The 27959-nt window shown below is 37.3% G+C and overlaps 1 protein-coding gene and 1 pseudogene across 1 annotated transcript; one reads left to right on the top strand and one right to left on the bottom strand.

Moving 5' to 3' along the window:
- Positions 1–60: 60 nt before the first annotated feature.
- On the bottom strand, positions 61–27957 carry LOC18426183 (COP9 signalosome complex subunit 2). The gene is made up of 12 exons (XM_006832841.4): positions 27729–27957; positions 26381–26473; positions 17752–17830; positions 8245–8485; positions 8084–8158; positions 7576–7710; positions 2217–2404; positions 1984–2052; positions 1798–1888; positions 1465–1599; positions 572–684; positions 61–430 (listed from the first exon to the last, which is right to left on the bottom strand). The coding sequence occupies exons 1-12, from the start codon at positions 27736–27738 to the stop codon at positions 340–342; spliced, it is 1320 nt and encodes a 439-aa protein (XP_006832904.2). The 5' UTR covers positions 27739–27957; the 3' UTR covers positions 61–339.
- LOC148783513 (G-type lectin S-receptor-like serine/threonine-protein kinase SD2-2) lies at positions 13322–14117 on the top strand (annotated as a pseudogene).
- Positions 27958–27959: the final 2 nt, after the last annotated feature.

Genomic DNA, 27959 nt, shown 5'->3' with positions numbered 1-27959 from the left:
ATCCATCCCCCCTGTGTGATAAGCCATTTGCAATGTTAAAAAAAAATGCATACTTGCACATGACAATCAATGGTAGTATTTCAAATAATACTACTCTTCTGATCAATTGTAATGTTGTGGGATATATACTAAAAAAAAAATTGAAAAAAAAAAAACCTCGCCCGCAAATAAGCTTACAATTCTATTTTCTCTCACTAGCTATACACAATCAAATACACCCACAACTTCCCCTACCAGCAACAGGTTCTGTTTTTTGACATGCTCTAATTATAATCCAAAAAATGAAGCTCAGGACGGATAAAAATTGGTCCTCTGATAAAAATTGGAACTTTTTGAGTCTCAACCTATTCTATTGGTGACTGTTTGGTACAATGATCTAAGCTGAGTATTCCATTTCTCTATGGCTGTATATTTCTTCATCCCCTTTGACCTGCAAGAAACAAAAAACAAAAAAGACCAGAATATAGTTGGTACACAAAATCTTGAACCAGAGAGGGAGAGAGATTGCAAGCAACTATATTTATTTTATGAGAAATTGGCCAGGAGAATTAAAGAGGGAATTTGAACTGACCTGTCACCCCGTTCTAAAAGTCGGTTAACTTGGTCAATATGGCCATTAATGCGGTTGTCCAAAATGAGGGAAACCAGGAGCTGCTCAACATCTTTTTCCGGCACATTAAGCTCCTGCACATGAATTTCAATGATTGCAGTGTTTTCGACTTGGAATAACTAGGAAGGATTTACAAGTTTGTCTTCCATCTACCATACACCACTTGTGTACAGTATACTTTCTGCAAATCTATTTCTCTACCTAAAGAGTTCTTTGAAGTTCATTTAACACTTCAAGGGCCATCGTATATCAAGTGTGGCACTCTATCAGGCATTAAGAGAAGTGCGACATTGATATGTTATTCCATCATTTTTCCGTGCAAGTTTTCATTATTTAGAGTGTGCACATGCGTATGTGCACATCAGCATTTTAAAAATCGCTGACCCGGCTCAGAGCCACTTGAGCTGGTGGGGAGTGGTCTGAGTCCTCCGCAAAATCAGGATTCAGACAGGTTCACCGTAAAAACCATGCCTTTGATGAGATTTAAATGTAAAAACTTTATTGCAGTGAACTTATACTTAAATTGACACTAAAATGGATTTCGAGCCCTAACATGCAAAAATTTAGTTTTTCTTTAAAAATAATTCACCAAGTTGGTAAAGCTGGCTCATCCAGTTTACTGAGCAGGCACAGAATTGGTAGGTCAATTGCCCAAGCTGGTTATTAAAACACTGCCGCACATACACATTACATATCTATACAGACATATATAGGATTTCAGGTTATTCATTTAAATATTAGGGAGTGTGTTCTCCCAAGCCGAGTATGTAATCACAGAAATAGAAGACAAATAGCCACAAATTATCTTCGTGTTAATAGATGCATGAATAACTCTGGAAACTATGAGACAGTACCTTTGATATGAATGGAATTCGAATTCTCGTGTATGGCTTGATGAGCTTAAGTAGAACCTGGGTTCTGATATTTTTCAAGAGATCTTCAATATAATTCCGGACAAATGGATCATCCATAATCGTTCGTCTATTGCTCTGAAGAAGGCAATCAATGCAGAAGAAGACGTGAGCAGAAGGGAATCCAAATGAATGAAAGCCTCTCTCTCTCTCTCTCTCTCTCTCTCTCTCTCTCTTTGTACAATAAGAGAGTAAAAGATAGCAAATTCTCTATATTAGAGAGAGAGAGAGAAGCAAATTGTTTTACTGTGCTAATATTGGGAAAAGGCATAGAACCTTCAATATTTTCTCGAACTCTAAAATCTCATTACGCTGGTATGCTGCCACGAGATTTGTCATTGCCAATATTTCTGGATCATTTTTGTATCTAAATGAATAACAACTCATTAATCCCAGAAAGTAAAACAAACAAAATAAGGTTCCAAGAAATAAAAAAGACATGAAATTCATAGAAAAACTTACGGCTTGGCTTCTTGGCCATCGAAAGGGTTTACTTGAGATTCCATTAGCATGTTGGCCAGAACCAAATACCTGCTCAGTGATGAAGCAGTTGGAAACAAAAGAATCAGAATAAAAGCAAAGAGCACTAGCCATTTCGCAGTGAAAAACCATAATGCATATTCTATTATGAGAAGCAAATTTTACAGGGTTCATGATTTGTAATTGGTTGAAGAGTTGAGGGTTTTGGATCATACTTAAGGCACTGAATTCGCCGCTGATTCCCGGCTTCATCATAGTTTCTGAAAGCCTCAAAAAAATCTGTGGCTGCTTGTGCCCATTGTCTTTCCGCCATATGCATTTTTCCACCACATTCATGAATGATTCCCATGATCCGAGGATGGGGTATTGCTGACTTTATAGAGAGAGCTTTGTTGTACAATTGCTGCTTGATCCAAACAAAGAAAAGCAGGGAATGTATGAATATTCATATTCGGAAAGGGTAACTGATGCCATTACTCATGGGGGATTAGGGTACTTCCATTAGCTGGTGTGCCTAAGATGATATGTGCATTCTTAAGATGATATGTGCATTCTTTTGCATAATGTTAAAACACAATAAATTCCAAACAGAAAAAAAGAAACTCCATAACTTATTCAAGGGAAAGTACAGTATGTGCAAACGTAGTTCATTGGATCATGAACTTCCAATGAAATGGAGGCAGTGATGATGAGATAGTGGAATCCACGAGGACAGGACATGACACCAACAGTGGGTCCCTCTCTTTCGTAGGGTGCTCATGACCACAATCGACTTGGTTACATACTCCATTAGATAATCTTCAATTACCAAAGTAACGAAAGTGTAAGAAAATAACACAAACAAATACCATTCTGGAAATGGCCAGTAGCCACTGAAGTCAAAGCAAAATACTACATTGTTGTCCAAAGAAGATGCATAAAGTCCTTGGTTCACAGCTTATACGGGTAACTTTGGAAACAAGATTCCAAATATTTCACTGCCTTCTTAGAAAGTCCGAGAAAGGAATGAGAAATCTTGGAGAGTTTCATGATTAAGTGCTGCTTTCCCAGTATTACCAAGATAATGATTTCACTATAACTACGACAACTTTTCCTTATAAAGAAGGAAGGATGAGGACCTTTCAATAAGGAAACACCATATACCCTGGCAAACACCCAGTTCTTGGGAACCCAGTAGCATGGCCCTCACTTTCATCACAATCTAAATGGCCAAGAAGCAGTTTCAACTAACAGACCTTGTTAGTTCATGTCCAAGACACCTTCATCCTTCACCTGGGTTTGCATTCAATGATCTAAATGAGCAAGAATTAGTTAACTAGCAGGCCTTGTTACTTCATGTCCATGACGCCTTCATCCCTCACCTGGGGGTGGTTTCAATGTTCTGGAGGCAAAATTTGAAGGGACTTTCTCTGGTCAAATATTTGTAAAGGCCACAAGCAGATCACCCCCTGTCCAATCTAAAGCAAGCAAAGTTTGCGAAATCCCAGTCCCCCGAAGACTCAAGCTTTAGGCAGACTTGCCACCCTGAACAAAGTTATCATCATTGATTGTCTCCATGTTCAGGAACTCATGATTCCCAAATGGTGCATCATATGCAAAAAGGAAACAATGTTCTGTTCATCCACTTTAAGGTGGTATCAATGTTCTGTTCATCCACGTTAAGGTGGTATCAATGTTCTGTTCATCCACTTTAAGGTGGTTTTTACATATAGGCCTATCTGTGTGTATGTTCATTCTACATTGGGTCTCCCAGAGTTCGTAGATGCCATGTTTTCCTCATGGTTCTCTGTACCCTCCCAAAAAACAGCTGCTTACGATGGTGATTCCTGCTTCTTGCTATATTGAAGCAAAATAGATGAATATTCCAACGCAAGTCCAAGTGATGACATGCAATAAAAGATTAGATCACATCGTCACAAATGGTGACTTTTTGGGCTCTAGCTATGAAAGGATTTGGGGGAATTTTGGCTGTTGATTTTGTAAAACCAATGGCTAGATATTGCACAAAACCGTACAATCCTTTCCCTGAAGATGGCTTCCCCCACCTGAAGGAAAGATCCAGCTGAATTTTGACAGCTACTCCTCAAAGGGCAATTTTGGGCTTACTGGGGTGTGGGGGAGTTTGAATTCTGTGACCATGGCAGATCCATTCTGCTTTCCTACTCAAGTTGTGCCATAGCATGCTCAAAAGAAAACAGCACTTTCATCATAGTTGGGGCGACCTCATAAATGAGGGCAACTTAATTAATGTAATATCCTGGGCTTCCAAGTCTGCCCCTTGCCTGTGGCTGCTATCCCGTACTTTTTGCAGATATTTTGAAATCTGCTCGGATATTGATGCACCATTTCAACAGATGCAAAAACCAAATGGACTGGCAGCTTCCTCGGTGAGAGAATGGTTTCCTCAGATCCCGAATTTTGATCATTAGAACTACTATCTCTTTATAATTAACCCATTCCCCAAAAATTCATTTTTATTCAGCCCAACTTCAACCACACACTTGTTATACTAGCTCCAAAATCATACATCTCATATATGTACATGTCTACGAGACTATGTCATGGTAATGAAATTTCGAAATCACTACCAATCAAATAAAGAAGTTGAAAATAATGCACAAAGGTGCATGCAAGATATTCCAACACTCACCTAGAGGGCTCACATTTTTAGGACGAATCCTTCAATAAAAAGGTAGCGTCTGCAGGCCCGTGTGCCATATTTGGTTGCTTCAACAAAAAACAACCCAATTTAAGTGAGGTCCACCATTCCTTTGTAAATTTCTTACAGGGCAACAGTCCCTGTATGTGTTTTTTGGAAACACAGTAGCATGTTACTCAAATAAATGTGAATTTTGTTGGAACTACAAATTGATTCTGTCCAATATGCTCCCTCTTGGCTAGCGTAACAGCAAAGCTATACGCATCTCTCCAAGTATGCACATAAATTGCCTCTATACCTGAGTCTATATCCAAAATCTCATCAAAATAATGGGACAACATCCACGAAACCACTGAATCATGTTTTGGCCATGGTATAACATTAAATGAGTCCCCATGAAATATGATTGTTTTCCAGTTTGGCTTTAAAGGCTAACTCCTGAACTAGGGCATGGTTTCACCTCATTTTAGACGGTCACATAAGCAGGACAGAGAATGTGATTACGTCTGCACCAGAATAGGATAAACATCCAAGCATCCTGAAGGACCTGGGTTTCCAGATGAACTACAATCTAACCAGAAATCTCTCTGAACACAGTCATTTGCAAAACTACATAGTTAATATTTTATTTTATTTTTTGATAAAGTTAACTTAATTACATAATTAATATTATGTGTGATACAGTTTTTTTTCCTTGAAGTCAGACATGCTCCTTTCAACAATGAATTTTCAATTTTCCGTACAACTATGGTAATTCAATTTTAAACAGAGGCTAAGTCAGTATGTTTGGGCTTTTCGGAACAAACTTCAATGGTTCAAAGTTCAAACCCTTGACTTCCCTCGACCAATAAGTCTACCATTAGGCGCTCACTCTAGCCAAGAATGACTTCGTGGGCTCGCCCCAAAGTTGTTCTCTCCCTCTACCTACTTCTGATTCTCTTATTTGCACCTGGGGCGAGGTACAATCCCACATCCTCCCTATTTGTCCCACTAAGGTTCAGCTGGTATGGATTCACTCTGTCGAAGGTAATTTCTCAATTGGGCGTGCCTGGAATCAGATCCGTGAGGCTGGCCATGGAATCTATTTGCGCCCTATGTCTCCAAGAGGAGGAAACTTCTAACCACACTATTATGCAATGTTCTTGTTCACAGGTACTCTAGAAGTGTATCGTTTGGAGATTTGGCAAACATATATTACTCCAACAGTCCACAGCTGAAGTGTTTGCCAAATGGGTCAAGTTTCGGTACAGATCACTGGGCCTAAGAAATGTGTGGATCTCTATGTACTCTACTACAATATGGTACACCTGGACTGAAAGAAATCGGAGAATCTTCAAAGGGAAGAAAACCAGAAGAGAATAGTTGATGCATTGCATCTCCTCTTTTGTTGCAAGTGTTGCAAATGTAAAAGAATGAACCTTTCACACATCAAAGAGGCACATACATAGTTGATAATCTAAAAATCCAATGGAAACCAATGAACCCCTAAACCTCCATTCTTATTTCATTGTCTCCTCCCCCAGTGGGTCACTACAAACTCAACATTGATGGCTCGTCCCTTGACAACCCTAGAGTAGCCGCCTGTGGCGGTATTATCAAGAATGACATGGTGGGGTTTCTTGCTACCTTTGCTGCTCCTTTGGGCCGTACAGCCAATGACGTTGCCGAAGTTTCAGGTCTTGAGAAAGGTATCCAGCTGGCTTTAGATAAATGCAATGCTTCCCCTGCTTATCGAAAGTGACTCACAAATCCTGGTGAACTCCATTTTAGGGCGCCATAAACCTCCTTGGAATCTTCCAACCTCTGCATCCAATTGCTCTCACTATCTTGCAAGTCGTTCCTGGAGAATCTCACACATATATCTCGAGGCCAACATTGTAGCAGATGACTTCTCTGAGGCCACAGTTTGGTGAGCATGGCCTCCAGATTTCTTATATTCTCTCATTTCTTCTGATATGACTGGGACTAAATATGAAAGGATTGTAACATAAGCTTTGTATTTCCATCTCTTTCTCTATCAATGAAAACGGAGAGGGGCCCAAATCCCCATTGATTTGCCCAAACAAAAAAGTCTACCACTAGGCAAGAGCCCAAGGGACGCTAATTCAATTTACAACCAGGGAGAATATCAATATAAAGAGGCAAGCATTGGGTTTAAGGATAATCAAGCTCAACTGATGACCAAAAGCATTGTATTAAGCACATCATGAAGGAAGCATCAAACTTAAAATATTCCACAAAGTATATCAATTGGTGCTTTATGGATACGACCCGGTTTCTATGCAGCCAAGCCCGCATATGTAGAAATGTGGGCCTCTTAATAAATCTATTTTTGAGATGGATTTTAGGAGTTAATTTTTACGGACATGTAATCTCTAACATGGAAATCATAAATATGAATAAATAAATAATTTTAAAAACTAGAAATAATAATTCTAGTAAGAAAACAGTTGGACCGTTAGTTTCCATTGTTTTTAGATGGAACACCTACTTGCATCCATCTTTAAGATGGATGCTTTACACTTTCTAGACCGCATATGTAGAAATGCGGTCCAGCCCGCATGAAACAATTTCCCTTATAGATATGTCAGGCTGACGCCACCCATTTTTTCCCTTTTTTTCGCTACACAATTTGATAAATTTTATCCTTCATTATATTCAATGCTGATGACACCTGCAACAAGCTTCCGATGATAAAGAAGCACATTCAAAAATGGAAATTTGATGAACTTTTAGAACAATCAGAGGCTACGCAGTACTAGAATCCTGTATCAGTTTTACATGCAAAGAATTTTCCAAAATGAGCACTACAAATTAGCAGAACTAATAAGAGGGAGATGTTTCAAAAATAGACATCATCTGATATTAATCCCAATCATGTAGATTAGAAATAATGCAATCTCGAAGTGCTTTACCTTGAGTTTTTTGTTATTCTTTGTTTCAGTGTACATCTGGATTTCAATAGCGTAGACCTCCAACAGTTGAGTGCCTTTCTTCTGATCATCAGACCCATCTTCTCTTCGACAAGATTTGTGAAGCTCCTTCAGAATCTTTATGGATTTTCTACTTAGTTAGGATGAGATGCTTAACAATTACATAATTAAATAAGTAAAAACTAGAAAGACACTAAAAGGTTTGGCAAACCTACAGAGTACTTATCTTGACAAAGTAGTGACTCTTTGAGTTGGGCTCGGATTCGCTTGAGTCACTTGGACCCGCATGATACCAAGCCCATATGACATCCTAACTATCAAGAGAGTCTGATGCAAGTCTCAAAAGTTTAATTTTGTTATTAAGACTCAGCTGAGTCCAACGCTGTCAGACTCAGCCGAGTCAGAGGTTGACTCAAGCTTGGGACTCCTTATGAGTCCGAGTCCAAGTCCAAGTCAGGGAATTTAACACTGTGACAAACCATGAAAATACCTTATTCATGCGCCCATATTCACCCATGTCAAACCATATCTTGCAAAGCTTAAGATTCGTCTTAAACCAAAGTCTCTGCATGGAGCACCATAAATGCTCAATCAGTACACCTTCTAGGGACAAGAAGAAACTTCATAGCATAACTAAATAGAATTCCTGACCTCATTCTTTGATTCTTCAAGCGCCTTCAGTGTGGTCTGATAAAATTCTTGCAAAAGGTCAAAGTTCTGGCTTGCTGAGCCAGAAACAAAGTCCATAATGTTGTTTATGCATTTCTCGCTATAATTTCGAGTTACAGCCGATTTAATATATGTCAACATATCCCTGTATGCATCCATCATCTCTTTATACCTCCCCAGTCGATAATAGAGCTTAACCGTTTGCTTCAGAGCCTTGAATCCCCTGAAAGTAACAAAGGCATGTCTCAAATTCACAGTTAATTAATGGAACCATAGGACTAAAACTGAATAAGTCCTATATTTCAAAACAAATAAAGAAATTTAATATTCTTCACACCATAAAGGAAGAAGTAGAGAAGCAACATCATTTAGCCAATGACTTAAAAAAGGAGGGTACATGAATCCGTATGAGTTACTTAGTGATTGATCTTACTTCAATACCACCACTAAAAACAAATTAATGGAAAATCACATAGGAATCACTTCAGTAATAACTATGAAGGAAACATTAAATGATGATGATGATAATGTCTGTGTATATACACACAGACGTGTGAACACACGGACGCACACACACATATGCATATATATATATATATATATATATATATGTGTGTGTGTGTGTGTGTGTGTGTGTGTGTGTGTGTGTGTGTGTGTGTGTGTGTGTGTGTGTGTGTGTGTGTGTGTGTGTGCGTGTATCATCCGCCCCACAAGACAAATAAATATGTATGCATGTATGAATACCACATATACAAAAACAAAGCTTGTCATAAAGCAGCGCCAGACTGTGATAATACAGGAAACATATGCATCACACACAAGCGTGCACATGCACACACACGCACGTGCATATACATATCTACATACAAGTCCACAGCCGGTGCAATGCAAAGGCACAATAAATCGAATTATAAATAATTTTAGAACTTTGTATTTCAAACTGGTATATATTATTTGTAATATTAAAAATTTTAATTAAAAATGAAAATAACGTATTAATGTACTATTCCTTAATTTCACTAGAAAACAGAAAATTAAGGCACCAAGAAAATTTTTAGAATTTATTAAAACCTGATTTAGTCAGCCTCTACTACATGAGGTTAAATCATTCTTCATGTCCCTTAATTTAGATTGGAAATTTCTATGAACAGTAAAAAGTGGTGATTGAGTAAATCTTCAAACAATAATAATTTTATCTTAAATCGTTAAAGAATCTTTTAAAGAAAATTTGTAAAAATCATTAAACTACAAAAACTACAAAAGTATCAAATTTTAAGAAAAAGAAAAATTAAACATAATATTTCATCTTTATCCTACATGAGCATGGAAACTTTGTTTATTAAGAAATTAAAAAATGTTAATTTATTAAGACTTTGAGAGGAGATTTCGGCCCGAAATCTCCATGCTCCTCTCAATTAAGATTCTCAAATAGCTCTAAATCTATTGTATTTGGACTCTCTATCCAATAGGATTAGATGTGCCGCTTTTAATTTAAAGTACTGTAATCAAACAATTAAAATGGAAGGCTATAATTGCATGATAATGACGGACAAATGACAAATTTCCAAATTTCAAATGACTATAAATTATGTTCACAACAATAGAAATCTTAATTAAATTAAGGGATTCAAGATAATTTTGAGAATTTATTAAGTAAAAAAAATTCATCATAAAAAATAAAAAAGTTTTTGACAATCTTGTATTTCCAACTTTTGCAATAATATTTTTTAAAAAAAATTTGGAACTTAAATTAGTCCTGTATATGCACAGAAACCTTCATGTTTAAAGCTCCTTAAGGACTACATGCCTTTCATATTCCTTATTTTAACTTAGCAGATTTACATAAAACAAACATTCATTTCTAAAAATTGAGTAGCCAATTATTCTGTAGAGTAAACGAAAAAAAAAATCTCTATCTTAAATATGTGTGGAAACCATACTTATTAGGACCCACAAGGAGAGATTCATAGCCAAATATGCCACTCTTGATTTGGATTCTCATGTAAGACTAAATCTATTTTTATGGATAGTCCATATCTAATAGGTGAAAATAGTAAAATATTCATTTATTTCCAATTCTTATGATCAAAACAAATGACATGGAATTTCAGGGAATGGGCTGGCGGATTGGGCCATTGGTGTTCTTAAGAGAGATAGGCCACCACTTGATTTAACAGACTATGACATGAACCCATAGATTGTTGTAGCTGAAGTTGATGGAGTATGCAAGGTGATGAGGTGGTGTATGGATAGTGATTGGAGTCAGAGGCCAACAATGAAGGAGGTGGTAAATCGGTTGAGAAGTGTCATAAATCTAACACGCGACCATTTGGGATCTTTGAGGGATCATATTAGGCTGGTGATGAATGAGGGTAGTGAAGACTTATCAAGGTATTTGATTTTTCTTTGCTTTATCAGTTTTAATTTATGAGGTTTGGTTACTTCAAATCTATGTGGCAATGTATATATTATTCTTTCCCAAAATGGAGAATGTATAAAAAATTTCATTCTTTCTTTTTAATGTTCTTGGTTAGCAAAATCAAAAAAAAAAAAAAAAACAAATGAAAGGGAAGGCCATTATTGCATGATGATGACAGACAAATAGACACTACAAGTAACTTAGTATGTGTAGTATGGATATAAGGAAAAAAATTAGTGATATTTGTCAGACCATTGTCAACATAAGGTCTAGTGCCCAAGCGCATGGTTGATGGGCTCTTTTTATATGAAGTTTTTTTTTTTGGGTAAGTAAAAAGTGGCAAGTCAGTGGGGATTTGGGCCCCTACCCTTAGGTGAGAATGGAGTCAAAGACCTCATCATGGGGCTTGGCAATACTACCGCCTAGGCCCCAGGCCATTCTCAAATGATTCATATATATATATATATATATATATATATATATATATATATATATATATATATATATATATATATATATATATTTGGGTGAGTCAGTGGGGAGACGCCCCCTACCTCTCTTGTTTGATATATAAAGTTATGAACATCTTTACGCATCCCTAAGATCAATTAAAAAAAAAAACATTTGAGCTCAAAAAAGGCACCAAACCAAATGCCCCTCGAAGATTCATTATGGAACATCTATTTGAGAGAAGGGTAATCAGAACAGGATTAGAAGGGCTCAAAATCTTTTTCTTCTTTTTGCAAATTATTCATATGGTGAATCCAAGATGATCTAAACCATTCCAAAGCAAAAAATGACAATTGCGTTTGGGCGAGAGGACCCTTGCTATGGTGGATAGGTGAGCAAGACCACCCCACAAGTGAGACACACGGGTGTGTGTGCATGGAGTGGGCAAGAGACCACCCCAATTGAGGCAACACACATGCACACACACATGCACACACATACATGCACAGGCACGTGTGTGAGTGCACAGGCACGCGTGTGCGCACACATGCACATATGAATATCTTCAAGAGACCATGGTTATAAGATGCAGAACCTCAAACAACCATCTTGGAAGTGGATTGAGGACCAAAAACACCTCTTGATCATAGTTGCAGGGATCTTGGTCAACGGGTGGCGATCCCCACTTGGAATCTCAATCCGGCGATCCCGAAGCCGGAGCCGGAGTCCGAGCAATACTTGCTTCCTCCCATTAGGGGATCTCAAGCCATACTTACTGGGATCTCGGTTCCTAACTTAAAGGGATCTTGATCCTTGACTGAAAAGGATATTGATCCACTCCTCCAAATTGCCTGCTTAATTGATGTTTTTATTATTTAAAATTTTTTATAATGATGGATTTTTCTTTGAATAAATTATAATGATTGAATTATTTCACATATTTGGCTTTTTCTCTTTGATTTTGTTAAAAAATCTTTTCTTGGATTTTGTAATGCCCTTTGTCTCATTTCATGCATTTATTCTATCTCACTTGAAATATTCCCTAAAATCTTTTCATCGATTTTTTATGATTAATGTTTTCGTACATTATATTTTTTTTACACAAAAATGTCTTTTCTACCTTTCAAAAGTGTTCAACTAACAATTTTTTTATTTTATTCTATGATGACAAAATGTATGAAAATAATGACATCTTTCAATGATTTATTTATTCTCTTAACTTTCATTTAAAGGTTTCTTTTTATAGTAGGAAATCTTTTCTTGAATTTTGTAATGCCCTTTATGTCTTTCATTTTCTTAAATGATCAATTTAACATCATTTCATGCAGTTATTATATCTCACTTCAAATTTTCCTAAAATATTTTTCTTGATTTTTAATTATTAAGTTTTCCATACATTATGGTTTTTACACACAAAATGCCTCTTTAATTATGTATAAATTCTTCTATTTATAATAGAACATCTCTTTTTGGATTTCGTGATTTTCCTAAGTCTACTATTTGATGATGTCTAAATGTGTTGTATAGGCTCAAGTCTACCCTTTTTTTGGATTTCATGATTTTTATGGGCCTTTCTAGCAATAAAGTTCTTATTAGCATGTGTTCAGCATATTGAAAATGCTAAACAATGGATTGTTCATTCTATTATTTTTAAAATATCACTTCTAAAGAAATTGATAGGACATATTTGTAAGCATATGCACCTAGATACTAACCCTTAGATAATTGGAACCCCTACAGGAGGTCTCTATCCCCCTTGGAGACAAGTATATATATTTAGGGCAAATTTCTCCATACCCCCTATTTTTTGGGATGTTTCTCAGGGGACCCAAGATTTTATACTATTTCTAATAACATTAAGTCTTTATCTTTTCTATCTTCCAACCCCTAGACTCCTTTGACTTTATATTTTTGACCTAAACAATTTTTGAAATGGCCACCTCTTATCAGAACCTAAAGTCCCTTTAACCATTCCGTCTCTCTCTAAACTCCGGTGAAAGCAGCACTAAAACCAGTCCTACTTTGATAGCAGGCCTCTGTGCTCTAGCTTTAGTTTTGAATGGAGCTTTGATTTTACAGGCCATTATTTGAAAAGGAGAAGAATGGCTGAGATCTCAGCCTCCGGTCTTAGGGTTTTCTCCTAAAAAGAACTTGATACGGCAACTCGAGGGTTTTCAGAGAAGCTTGGCCATGGCCGTTTTGGTGTGGTTTTCAGGGGTGTTTCGCCCGATTCTTTCGAAGTTGCAGTGAAGCGCTTGGAGAAACCATGAGTTTCAGGCGCGAATGAGTTCATCAATGAAATCGTCACCATTAGAACCCTGCAACACGTTAACCTAGTTCGACTTCGAGGTTTGAGGTTTTGCTCTGAAAACTTGAATTGCCTTCTTGTCTATGATTTCATGGTGAATGGTCAATTACTCTCTTATTTCAATTAAGAATCGACCAAAACACTACCCTAGGAAACCAGATTCAAAATTGCTTTAGGTTCAACGAGAGGAATTGCTTATTCCATGAAGAGTGCAGAGACTATATAATTCACTATGATATCAAACCAGAAAACATCCTTTTGGACCACGATTTCACTGCAAAGGTCTAAGATTTCGGCATGGCGAAGCTTTTAGGTAAAGAATTTAGCTGAGTGGCCATCACAACAAGAGGAACCAGAGGCTATTTAGCACCAGAGTGGATGGGTGGTCTTCCCATTATTTCAAAGGCCAACGTTTACAGCTATGGTATGACGGTTTTGGAGATAATTTAAGGTTGCCAGAATTTGCAGGGTGATTTTCCAGTGACTTTGCCGGTGAAGGAGTGGTGTTTTCCGGTATGGGCGTTGGAGAGATTGGCTGAGGGGGAGGAGGGAGCAGTGGTGGATGGAAGGTTGGGGTTGGTGTATGGTTGGGCGGAGGCAGAGCGGTTGTGTATGGTAGCGGTGTGGTGCATACAAGAGGTGCTAGTTGTTGGGGTAGAGAGAGAAAGAGGCGCTTAGTGTTGGAAGGGAGATACCCATCCTAGAGAGAAAAAGAGGAGGGAGAGAGATTTTAAAGAGAGCTGTGTGATTAGTGGAGAGATAGAGAGAGAGAGGGAGAGACCCATGCTAGAGAGAGAAAGAGGAAGAGAGAGATTCTAGTCCTAGAGAGAGAGGCAAATGTGATTGGTAGAGAGAAAGAGGGAGGGCTGAACAGGACTTTAGGTTTTGATAAAAAAAATGGTCATTTCAAAATTTGTTTAGGTCAAAAATATAACGTCAAAGGAGTATTGTAAAATCTTGGGTCCCTTGAGAAATGGGTGCCAAAAATAAGGGGTATGGAGAAATTAACCCATATATATATATATATATATATATATATATAAGTTTACGTATAAGTCTGTGTATATATATATAAAAAACTATGTATATGTATGTGGGTGCATGTGTGTAAGGGGCGTTCCCCCTACGCTCCCATATACATGTAGTGCATATATCGGGTGCATATAGGGGAAATCGCTCCAAGGTTGCTCCCTAAGCACCGCTCCAAGGGTAGGGAGCTTCAGCCAAAGGTCAATCCCAGGCTCTCGCACGCGCTCCCACTTCCACATCCAACAACTAATGAGTTATTGAATGATAAGATGAGGAAAAATTCAAAATGTTAGGTACAATCCCTAACAGACCCAACGAATTCCTAATTGCAATCATGGGATCCTCTTGAATTCATTCTTTTGTCACATTGCGATATTTCGAACCATTTAATGGATCAGTTCGAGAACAATTGGATGATGACAAAACCATAAGAGATTTGCCCTGACCTTCCTTATTTCTATACAGCAATGTACAAATAGTTCCTTGATGTTGGCTCGGTGATTGAGTCTTCGCCTTGGAAAAAAAGGATTGGTATTGATGCGATCTGATCCATTATTAGGGATCAATCCTGAACCCGCCATATCATTCTCTTTTCCAGTAGGAAATAGGAGACTTCACAAAATCAATTATTATAAAATTTAAAATCAGAACGTTGACCCTTACTTCAGCGAGGGATGTATAAGCCTCTTCTTCTTCTATAGAACCATCCCGGTCTTGATCCCAATTCAATACTAAGCCCCTGATCATCGGCAAAATGCATATCCATTTCTTCCCTTCAATGTGGAATTTGGAGCTGTGGAATTTGAAGCACCATGAATAATGCAAATCTGGTGGATGTACGAATACTAGAAAAGGATGGCCTAGAAATGGTGGTGCAACCGTGAACGATGGACCTTTTATTGCGGTTCAATTGCAATTTTTCAGATCCATTGTCATGGAGGTCGAGATGATGGAATTGTAGAGTTCCCAGAATTCATTCTTCTAACAAGTTTTAAGGTGCCGCAGCATAGATCTGCATCAGTACTCAAAACTCGCTCTAGTCAACTTAGACTCGAGCGCAATACTCGAACACGACACCCTATGAAGTCCAGCACAATGTATACATGTATAGTGCTCGAGCAAGTACTGCACAGACCCAAAAAATGTGAAACTCGGCCTTGCCTACTTTTGAAAATTTGCAGTTTCTTTGCAATCAATGGTCAATCTTTGATGAAATCCGGTCCCTAAGACTATTTTGTGTTGCAGATCCAACCATAGGTCAGATTGTCACAATAAAACACATAAAAAAAAAAAAGGAAGAATTTGAGAGATTTAAAATATGAATTCACTATTCATCCAATTTTTTCAAGTGGTCGGATCTCCTAGACCCAAAATCAAAAACCAAAAAGTATTTCGGAATTCTGATTGGGATTGTTTGAGGAAGCTTTGACCAGGAATTGAAGCATCAATTCACATCATCAAGCGCAAAGATCAGCGACCTTGAAATTTTGGATATTCTCCATTTTTTCCAATTTAGATTCATAAAATTGATTTGTTTTTAACTAAATCAAGTATAACTGATTTAAATTTCATTTCGCATATGTTTTATGCCTTTTTATGATTTTCTGTTTTCTCTTTTTCTGAATTACCCTTTTCAAAATTTTCTACCTTCTTTTAAGCCAATACCATTACCATATATTTAATTCCTATTCATTGTTTTGCATGGTTCTTTTAATTTTTGTACATTTTTATTTCTTTTGGTTTTCTACAATTTCTATTGATATTTTTTGTATTTTTTGCCCCTTCTTATGGCTCAGGCTAGACTAAGGCAAGTCTAAGCTAACTCACCGAGTCACTCGGCTCAGGCAGCTTCCGAGCACCTCGCCCAAGCCGATTAAAATCACACACGTGCACACACATGTATTTTTACCTTTGTGTGGTTCATCTTACAATAGGCACTTATAAAAGGTTTTTGGAAACTTAATGCTCTCATCCCTTAGTTTAAAACATTTTTTACCTGGGACACTTTTGGTTATTGGTCTAGGATGCAGGGGAGTTAAATTACTGTTGAAGGACAAGGGCATTTGCTATCTAATGAGAATGTAAGACTAATGAGAATGTGCGACATCACCCATTTCATATATTTATTGTCTGACAACAGTTAATAAACAATGTACGATACCTGTAATTATCAAACTACATAAAATACCCCATATAAGAATGTTTTGAACTAAAGGTTCATTCTCTAAAGAATTGAAAGGTCTTTTAAGGTTCAAGGAGTACTATAAAAATGAGAAATGATCAAAAGGTTACAAGTGTGACATAACAATAATCCCAAAACTGGAGAGCAGATGCAATAAATAATTTTACAAGCTTCAGGCCCATATGTCTGGTAACAACTTTGCCAAGGTGATTGCCAAAGCATTGGGAGCATCATATGCCCTTGCTACAAAATAGTACCATACTTATCATCATTGAGAAGCCCACCAAATCTTGTTGGGCCCAATGCTACAAGTTGATTTGGAACCAAATGGAAGCACAAGCAAGCCCATACAATCACACACACAAACCTTACAAGCAACATATACCAAATTAATGAAGCTTCACCAAAAGCAAACTCATTACGTCCAAATTCAAAATCCAACTCAAAAGCCCCAACGATTCAGAAACAAAAAACATCAGTGTTATCATCAACTAGGATATGCCATGGAGACAATTCCCTAAGTTTACACGTTGGACCTTGGATACATGTAAATAAAGTGAAACATTCTATACAGTAAAATTTGGATTGCATGAAACAGACAAAAATGGAGTTTTTGTCACTATAATTTATGGCCCATCTGGATGGTGCCCCCAAACATGGTTTGGCATCATTGGCGTGGAATTTTAGGTGAGACAATTTGTGATTGAGAGGTTCCTTTGGGTGATACATAGAAACCCGTATAGGTGCGGATTGCACTCAAAAAACATGGCCGTTGTGCAAGTGAGATGAAAGCTGAAAATACTAGTTTCCATCCCAGTTGCATAATGCTGCATTTTGTTGGGGCCCTAACCAGACATTAACCAAAGCATTGAGTTGTATCCAAACTAAGGGTTATGCTTCAAGGTTCAACCCATATCATAAAACTGGATGTTGCAATTTCATAGCATACAGCAATCAGCAATTGTACCTAAAGAATTGCTTAATAGAACCTTCTAAGTAACTTGCGGAACTGCTAGAAGTATTAACAACTAGGATGTTGAATTTATCAAAATAGTTCATGAATTTTCTAACATTATAACAGTGTAAAGTCAATAGGAGTACCAGTCAGCCTTCTCGGGCTCCATTCGAACTACTTCAGCAAATCCAGCAAGAGCTCCTTCGGGATCAGACTCCACCAATCCTACAAATTAGAAGATCAATAAAAAAAAAGACTAGTGAAATACCATAAAATTAGAAAAAGAAAATTCCTAAATAGAATGATATGATATGAGATGTTAACCAATGGCAAAACAGATGGCCCAACAATGCAATATACGAACAATTTGCAAGAGTTTAAACAACTAAAAGAACTTTTGAAAGAAAGCGTCAGTAAATTAGCTTTTACTATTTTTGCCAACTAGATTCTACCACTTTACCTCTTATGATTATTTTTCTTCTTTGCACCAAACTTTATGTGACATCAACAATAACATGATATTGAATATTTTTCTTCTTTTTTTTATGTGGTGATATAGAGTGTTCTGTCTAACTCCGCCATTGCTGGTCCCAAGCCTGGATGAGAAAGGAGGATTGTGCTAGGTGACAACCAGCGGAAAACTTTTGCCACATCCATATCAAGAATCATGATCCAACGTTATATTTTAATGCTAGGGAGTTCACTGTAAGTGACGTGCTGTAAGGTTTCCCATCATATTTTTGACAAGCGTGGGTAACGAAGCTAGTCCAAGAGAATAAGATTTGTCTAGCCACATAGAATATAGGAACTCAATCAGGTAAGAGGGTGGAATAAGTGGATACAAAAAAAAAAAGGAAAAAAGAGAAACAAAAAAGAAAAAAAAAAAAAAAAAAAGGGGAAAATCAGGGCAGATTGTAAGGGGTATTTTGGGGCCTCTACCCACCCTCTTCTTACTTCCCCAGACTTGCTCCCTGGTTCCTCTCTCTCTCTCTCTCTCTCTCTCTCTCTCTCTCTCTCTCTCTCTCTCTCTCTCTCTCGGTTTTCCTTTCTCATCCTCAACCTTACTCTAAGGTAGCCCAGAACAATCTGTTTCTACAATCCTATCTCTACAACCCCTCTGTCTCTATACCCTTCTCCTCCCTGCCCCAAATTTCTGACGGTGTTTTGTCAACTACTTACTGCTCTGCTGAGAGAGTTATGGCTTCTCCTCAACCCTTCAAACAGGTATGTTTTAGCACCCCGCCACTCTCTATTCTCTCTTTCTCCTCTCCGTTCTAAATTCTCTCATCCCTTCGTAGTTAAACACCTAAAAAAAAAAAGGAGAAAAAAAAATAGAGGAAAAAAGGGGATGGAAAAAAGGGAAAAAAAAAAAAGAGGAAAAAAAGGGAAAAAGAGGAAAAGAAGAAGAAAAAAAATCGCGTGGAGGGGAGTCTCCTATCTTCTCTCTCTCATCTCCTCTTCTCTCTCCATCTCTCTTGCCTTCTCTTACTACAGCCCCTTGCCCACTTTTTCTATTAATTCGACTTTAATCCATATGCAGCCTAACATGCCTCCTTTTTGACCTATCCCTGCTGCTCTACTCTTTCTCCCTATTCTTTTCGCCCCTCCCCATCTCCCTCCCCCTCTTCCCCCCTACCCCCTCTTCTCTCTCTTCATCCCTTTCTTTTTCTTCCCTTATCTTTCCCCTACACCCCTTTCTAGGGCTACTTGACCTCTTTCGAATCTTCAAGCTCATACTTCTGAGGATAGAAGTTTCTCCTGATTTGCAGACAGCTCCTCGGCTAGGAGCTCCCCCAAAGCTCGACGAACAGTATCCTCTCACCCTACGCAACAGGAGCCCCCGCTTTTTTCTTTTCATGGATCTCTTTGTGGATCTTGAAGCCAGGGATTTGCTTCAATAGTTGGCCATCTTCTCACACGCTCAAGTATGGTAGAAGTTCAAGATCAATCACATCTCCACACATGCTGTCAAGTTTTTCATTCTATATAGTGGGATCCTGTAGCACCATGCTTCGGGTTCCTTTTTTTGGTTGTTTGCACTCATTTTTTAGTTTCTCTCTCCTCAATATTAGCACTCTCTCTTTTCTTATATCTAGTTACAGTTGTAGCCTGAGCACCCAACTTGTGGGATGCCATCTCTAGAATCCGTACTATGTAAATTCTAATATTAATACAAATGTTACCCCTATTCAAAAAAAAGAAAATAAGCTCGGATTTATGCCAATGAGGTCAACAATTGAGGATACTAAAGAAATTGATTGAAATTTAGGGAGAAGAGGAAAGGCATCCATATGGCCTTTATTGATTTAAAGAAAGCATATAATTAGCTTATGAACCAGAAGTAAGAGTAGAGGATAGAATTAAGAGATAATTCTGGGAGGTGTAAAGACTATCAGGTTATCCCAAAAGAGAGTTTCAGTATGCAACATAAGCTCGTGCTTATGGATTTCTGCATAAAGAGATGGAAGAGAAGGGGTGAAATTAATAGGTGTCCAAGATCTAGGTGGTGGAATTTAAAAAATGAGAAAATAGATAGATTTAGGGATAGATTAGTTATAGGAGGAAAATGGAACAATGAACATGAGGTCAATGTTACATGGAATGAGATGGCTGACTGTATTAAGACAGTGGCAAAAGAACTTTCAGGAGAAACTAGAGGTAAAAGAAACTCCGATAAGGAAACTTGATGGTAGACTGATGAGGTTCATAAGGCCATTAGCAAAACGATCATGTCATAAAACTTGGCAATGTAATTGAAATGATCAGAACTTAGAAGAATATAAAAGTACAAAAAAACACAATTAAACAAATAGTAAGTGATAAACTTAAGGCATATGATAACCTATACGATAAGCTAGGAACAAGAAAAGGTGGAAAGATATCTTCAAATTAGTAAAATGAGAAAACAAGTGTAAGATCTAGACCATAATAAATGCATTAAGAGTGAAGATCAAATGGTCTTAGTCAAAGATGAAGAGACCAACGAAACATGGCAAGTTTATGTTCAAAAATTATTAAATGACGAACATAATGGGAACACAATGGTAGAAGGAATTGTTGACATAAATGAGTGCGAAGGTCATAGATACATTCATAGGATTAGGATATCACAAGTGAAAAAAGCTTTGAAGACGATGACGAAAGGAAAGACTTTAGGACCAGATGGTATCCCAATAGAGGTTGGGAAGTACATAGGGGAGATCAGCATTGACGGGCTGACCGAGCTGTTCAGTAAGGTGTTGAGAACAAAGAAAATGCAAACAAATAGAGGAAAAGTGTTGTGGTACCTACTTACAAGAACAAATAAGACACAGAATTGTGCAAACTATCAAGGAATCAAACTTATGAGCTACACTATGAAGCTGTGGGAGAGAGTCACTGAGCAACGACTAAGGCATGAAGCGAGTGTATCAGAAAAGCACTTAGGTTTTATGCCAAGGAGGTCAACTAGGCAACTGATTGATAAGTTTAGGGCGCAGGGAAATGACCTCCACATGATCTTTATTGATCTAAAGAAACCTTATAACAGAATACCTCGACATTTAATTTGGTGGGTGTTAGAAAAGAAAGGAGTCTTCAGATACTATATTAACTTGGTGAGAGATATGTATGAAGGAGCAATGGAGTGCTAACTAGTGTGCGAACAACTAGTGGCGAGACGAGTAAATTTTCAATGACAAGAGTATACATCAACGGTCAGCCTTGAGCCCATATCTCCTTCTCTTAGTTATGGACGACTTAACAAGGCACCTACAGGATGAGGTACCGTGGTGTATGTTATTCGCAGATGACGTAGTTTTGATCAATGAAACCCGAAGCATAGTCAACACAAAGAACTTTGGAAGAATGCTCTAGAGTCCAAAAGTCTTAAATTAACTGGATTAAGACAGAGTATATTGAATGTAAATTCTATAATAATAGGAGTAGAGACGAGGAAGTAGTTAAGATTGACAGCCAAAAAATACCAAAAAGAACGCACTTTTAATATCTTGGGTCAATAATCTGGGAAAATTGAGAGATTGAGGAAGATGTCACATATAGAATCAGAGCTAGCTGAGCGAAGTAGAGATGTGCAACAGAAGTTTTATGTGATGGTCGCATACCAATGAAGCTGAAGGGGAAGTTCTATAAGACAGTTGTGAGACCAGCTTTGCTTTATGAGGTAAAATGTTGAGCGGTCACGAAACAACATATCCATAAGATGCGTACAGCTGAGATGAGAATGTTGAGATGGACGAGTGGCAAGACAAGAACTGATAAAATTCGAAATAAATACATACAGGAGAACTTAATTGTGGCTCCAATAGGCAATAGGATGAGAAAAAATAGACTCAGGTGGTCTAGCCATGTGCAACGTAGACCCAGTACATCACCTGTTAGGAGGTGCGAGTTGGTTCAAGTGGAAGGCACAAAAAGGGCAAAGGGTAGGCCCAAAAGGACATGGTTGGAAGTAGTGAGAAAAGATAAGGGGACTTATGTTGGGCAACAGGTATTATTGATCTTCCCTGGTAGCTATGTACGATATTTTATGAGATTTACCACCTATGCAGGGATATCACTGTCTGTTGGAGGCATACGTAGCGAACGTCAAAGGAACTAGCCGACCTTCTAGCTAAAGATAGGGCGAGGTGCCAAACAGACATGGAAGACATTGAATGGTCCATCTCCTTTTTTGCATTGGACCATTGAGGTCTCCAGGACTCATAATTTCTTTTGTGACTTCTTGTAAAAGGGTGTGCCTATAAGCCCATTTTTTGTTTACAGTCTCTCCAACAATAAATAGTTTGTATAGGGGTTATGGCTTATTTTTACCGAGTTACCCGTCTCGAGGGTAAGCTTGGCTCTCTCACTTCCCAATCTTTTGTACTCCTCCTTTGTAAAGTAATACAATGTTAAAATTATCAAAAAAAAAAAGATACGGGAACTTATGGCCTCATTGAGGGTAAGGCCATTGATAAAGCAGAATGGCGGACCAAGATTCATGTAGCTGACCCCAAATAGTCGAGAAAAAGCTATGATGATGATGATAATGATGTTGATGATACGATAGGGTAGCTAGAGAAATAATTTAGTGGGTGCTGGAAAAGAAAAGAGACTCAAGAGGATATACTGATATGGTTAGGGATATGCACAAAGGAGAACTAACTAACATGAGGACAACTAATAGAGAGACAAGTGAGTTTTAGATGACAGTAGACCTGCATCAAGGGTCAATGTTGAGCACATATTTATTTGCGTTGGTTATGAATGAGTTAACTAGGTATCTGAAGGATGAGGTCTCATGGTATATGTTGTTTGCAGATAACAATTTTGATTGATGAGACTAGAGACGGCGTAAACAAAAAGTTAGAACTTTGGAGGAATGCTTTAGAATCTACAGGTTTTAAAACTAGCTGGACTAAGGCAAGATTATATGGAATGTAAGTCAAGTAATCATAGGAGCATAGATAGGGAATTAGTTAAGATTGATGACCATGTAGCACCTAAAAGATATTATTTTTGATAGCTTGGATTGATAATCCATGAGGAAGGAAAGACTGAGGAAGATGTTGCTTGTAGAATTTAAGCTACATGGATGAAGTGGAAATGTGCTTCTAAAGGCTTATTTAATCATAGTACACCAATTAAACTAACAAGGAAGTTCTATCGTACATTGTAAGACCACCCATGCTTTATAGAACGGAATGTTAAGCAATCAAGAAACAATATATCCATAGAATGAGCATAGCTAAGATGGAGATGTTGAGATGGATGAGTAGCAAGACAATGAAGGATAGAATTTAAAATTAATAAATACGAAGGAACTTAGGGGTAGCTTCAATGGGCAATAAAACGAGGGAAAGCAGACTTAAGTGGTTTGTTCATGTGTAGGATCGACCTAGAACAGCACCGGTTAGAAAGCATGATTTGGTTAAAATGGAAGGCTCTAAAATGCAAAGGGAAGGCCCCAAAGGTTATAGATGGAAGTAATGAGAAATGATATAGTGACTTATAGTTGAGGGTATAACCCTTGATAGAGTAGAATGGAGGGAGATTAATGTAGACAGCACCAAATAGTTGGGATAAGGCTCGAATGCCAATGATGATTGAGTGTTTTGATGGTTAGTTTGGGAAATTAGCCACTTAGATGATCAACCATGACCAGCACATGTACCTTTTTTCGTACATTATTCATGTCATAAAAGAGTAGGAAGCAAAACATTGTATTATCTGGTGACAAAGTTAAGTTCTAGTTCAAGTCAAGAATCGAGTTGGGTCAAGACAGTAGAGGCCGGGTTTTCATAGCACGTTTCAAGTTCCATTCCTATGTAACCTTGTCAAAAAAAAAAAAAAAAAGTTCCCACTCCAAGTCCAACAAATAGAATGCAATCACACCCCTCTAGCGATCTTGGTGTTCAAGGACTTCTTTGATGTTTCTAGATATGATAGTATAAGAGCAACCAAAGAGCTTTCAACCTACCCTTTCATGAGCAGCAAAAACACACCAATAAGGACTGACATTTCATTCATGAACAAACATATTGAGTTCTAGTCAAACACGGCCATCATTGATAGGAAAGTTCTTTTTTTTTTCTTTAATATCGATAAACAAAAGTTTTCTTGTTCTGTAAAGAGGTGAGATGTGTCACAACTAGTTTCCTTCTAAAGGTTCAAAAAGATGAAACACAACATAAATCTAATGATACCAAATCATAAAAAGAAACAATAATTTGACGACGGCAAGTAGACATGCATTCGTCACCACGAGGTATGCTCTCAGTCAAGTATGGCAATTCATAGGCTACTCCAAAATAATTTGGTACATAATTCAATCATCATCATCATCATCATCATTAGAGCCTTATTCCAACCATTTGGACTTCACTACATGAATCTCGTATCAATGGCCATACCCTCAATAAGACCATTAGTCCCCCCACATATTTTTTCACTACTTCCATCCAGGTCCTTTTGGGCCTTCCTTGGTACATGATTCAATAAACTGAACAAAAAAGAATGGGATGAAGAGCAAAATGTGGAACGAGGAATGGAGGATTGGGATAGCTAGGATGGCAAGAATAGGTAGAATATTTGCATGATTTATGTGGACCACATAACAAAAACATTGTAATAATTTAGTCATTAATATGGAAAACAGAGAAAGTTTTCATAAATAGGTAAAAAAAATTAAAGTACAAGGAAAACAATATATCCACTACACTCATTCTATGGATACATTGTTTTTTGTCCACTCAACATTCCGCCCCATAAAACAAAGTTGGTCTCGCAGCTGTCCTATAGAACTTCACATAAAGCTAATGGATATGGGCTAAAAATATGACATTTAGATAACTCCACAAGTTCATAGCAACAAACTTAAGAGTAGTGAAGTGCATTTCCGGTCAGATTTCCAATGCATGTCAACAAGAAGCCCTCAAGTCAAGATTCAATTCATAAAAGTAATGTATGAATTTCATTATCAAAAAGAAAAAAAAGTTGTGTATGAATGTGATTGATAAGAATCGTAGTGAGACTAGTTTCCTTTTGCAATATGGAGCTTGTTGGTTTCCTCCTTATCCAACCCAACCCCTTATTCCCTTTCTCATGCCACATGTACACATCACATGCAAATGCATGTACCTTCTGATAATATGAAATAGACAATGATGGAAACACGCCTAGTTCGTATAAAGCATTTGCTAAAGCACAAGTACAAGCCCGAGAAAATACAATGATAAATAAAACGTCCAATATCCTATTAAATCAATGATAATTTAAAAAGTACTAGATATCCTATTAAATCAAAGATAATTTAACAAGTCGTAATTAAAAAAGATATAAATCATAAATACAAACTAGCTAATTAAAATAAATAAATAGTTGATACATAGAAACCATTCAAACATCCAATTAAGGCAAAGGCGTCTATGCAAATTGTAAATATCATGAATAAGAGAAAAGCAACTCTAAAGAAGTATCAAACATGCCCGTGCATGCCTGAATGTGATAAGACATCCCCAATACCAAAGGTACACTCCAACAATTACATTCCGATTATAGAGTGGAAGTGTCATTTTTTTTCAAGTAGCAAGGATTTTTTTTTCAAGTAGCAAGGATGGTACAAATGGATCACTCATATCAATAAAAAAGGATAGATGTCATCAAACCATAGGTAAGTGCGAATTCTCCAGCATCATGACCTACAAGAGTAAAACTCATTTAAGGTTAATATGTTATTGGAGTAGAAGCTCTACATGGAGTCCTTGTACGGTGAAAACAACCAGTTGCAACTTGATTTGTTTAGAGCCCCATGGAAAATTTCTGCCAAATGAGGAAAGCTGAAGAAAAATTACCTAGAGCAAACCAGAGCTCCATAAACTTTATGTTCCGATTACATGGAACAGTGGCCAGAAATTTCTCATTAATGAAAAATTTATAACTCAGAGAACACTAGCTTTATTAGGGGAATTCCCTAAAGAAGGATAAGAGAGCCAACAGTGATATCAAATAAATTACAGAAAAACTTCAGAGTTTAAAATCAACAAGATACTCATAAACCCAAGAAAGAGCCTGCATCTATCTCAAATATAACTATGAAAGAAGATCACCTAAACTAGGGATATTGCTGACCCATCATACCAAATGACGGCAATCATCAAAATTCAAGTTTAGTTCACTTGCATAAAATATAAATGAAGCAAGCTCCAGCATATAAAGTTTAAGCTTATTCGTGGAATAAACCCAACGTGTAAATAGTTCAGTAGCAAAAGAAACGAATACATAAAGCATTGCTACCTTTGGAGTTGTAATACTGGTTCTCAATATCCACATCTTGCTCTTCAGGTTCCTCCTCCGAGTACTCGAACCCATAATCCTCCATATCTGCATCTGTTCCCAAAAAAGAGACCTCAAGTACATCAAATTAGAGACAAAATATGGCATCACTAATTATATTAATCTGATGTTTGAAAAAGAAGAAGGACCGCATTCTGCATTGAGAGCCACAATTGCTTCAATAGTACAAATCAGCATACAATTCCACATAAAAAAAACAGAATAAGGATACATTGAGCACAATTCAGGATACCAAACTATTTAGCATACCCAAGGGTACATGCTTAAACAGAAAGACAACCAAACTTTACCACTGAAACATGAATCTAATGCTAATCACATAACTTCCAGTTTGTTGCAATGGAAATCAAACAAAATATAAGTGAGTGCAAAGTAGATAAATATAACAATTTTCAGTAACCAACAAATGCCGAAGCAGGACCGTATTCTGCATTGAGAGCCACAATTGCTTCAATAGTAAAAATCAGCATACAATGCAACATAAAAAAACAGAATAAGAATACATTGAGCACAATTCAGGATACCAAACTATTTAGCATACCCAAGGGTACATGCTTAAACAGAAAGACAACCAAACGTTACCACTGAAACATGAATCTAATGATAATCACATAACTTCCAGTTTGTTGCAATGGAAATCAAACAAAATATAAGTGAATGCAAAGTAGATGAACATAACAATTTTCAGTAACCAACAAATGCCAAAGCAGGACCGCATTCTGCATTGAGAATTGCTTCAATTCAACATAAAAAAAACAGAATAAGGATACATTGAGCACAATTCAGGATACCAAACTATTTAGCATACCCAAGGGTACATGCTTAAACAGAAAGACAACCAAACTTTACCACTGAAACATGAATCTATTGCTAATCGCATAACTTCCAGTTTGTTGCAATGGAAATCAAACAAAATATAAGTGATTGCAAAGTAGATAAACATAACAATTTTCAGTACCCAACAAATGCCGAAGCAGTGTCAAAATCACAAAACACTCCCAAAATAGGGATCAAAAAATAAGGATAAACGAATAACTTAGATTGAAACTTACAAAAAAACGTTAATGGAACTAAACCAAATCATCACAAATAGCAAACATTGAATGAATTTGACCTGGTTAACCATAAAAAAGAGAGAGTAAAGGAAGTTCACAATATAAATATCTCCATAATCGAATAAATCGAATAGCTATATAACTACATGTAGGAAATTACCCTACCAGACATGGAAATTAGGGTAACAATGATGAAGAGAAACCCTAGAATCCAGTGTGATATGAACACTTACCCGAACCCATTGCTTCTGAGCCCTAAGGCTTTTCAGATGAGGGCCAGCTTGAAGATGTTTCTAACAATGGAAATATTGAATAAAAAATTATGGTAAACAAAATTAAGAGAGAAAAGTGAAGATCCGAGGACAGGGAGTTCAGGGGAGAGAAGAGAATGGAAGCGGAAGGGAGCTAAAAAGGAGACTAATTTTTCAAATGACGCACTGGTCCCCGTTTTCTTGTGGAAATAA

The sequence above is a fragment of the Amborella trichopoda genome, chromosome 1, assembly GCF_054954075.1.
Source record: "Amborella trichopoda isolate Santa Cruz 75 chromosome 1, AtrichopodaSantaCruz75HAP2 v2.0, whole genome shotgun sequence".
In the NCBI taxonomy this organism is placed as follows: Eukaryota; Viridiplantae; Streptophyta; class Magnoliopsida; order Amborellales; family Amborellaceae; genus Amborella; species Amborella trichopoda.
Note: the sequence above shows the minus strand (reverse complement) of the source record. Positions and strands in the feature narration are given on the sequence as shown.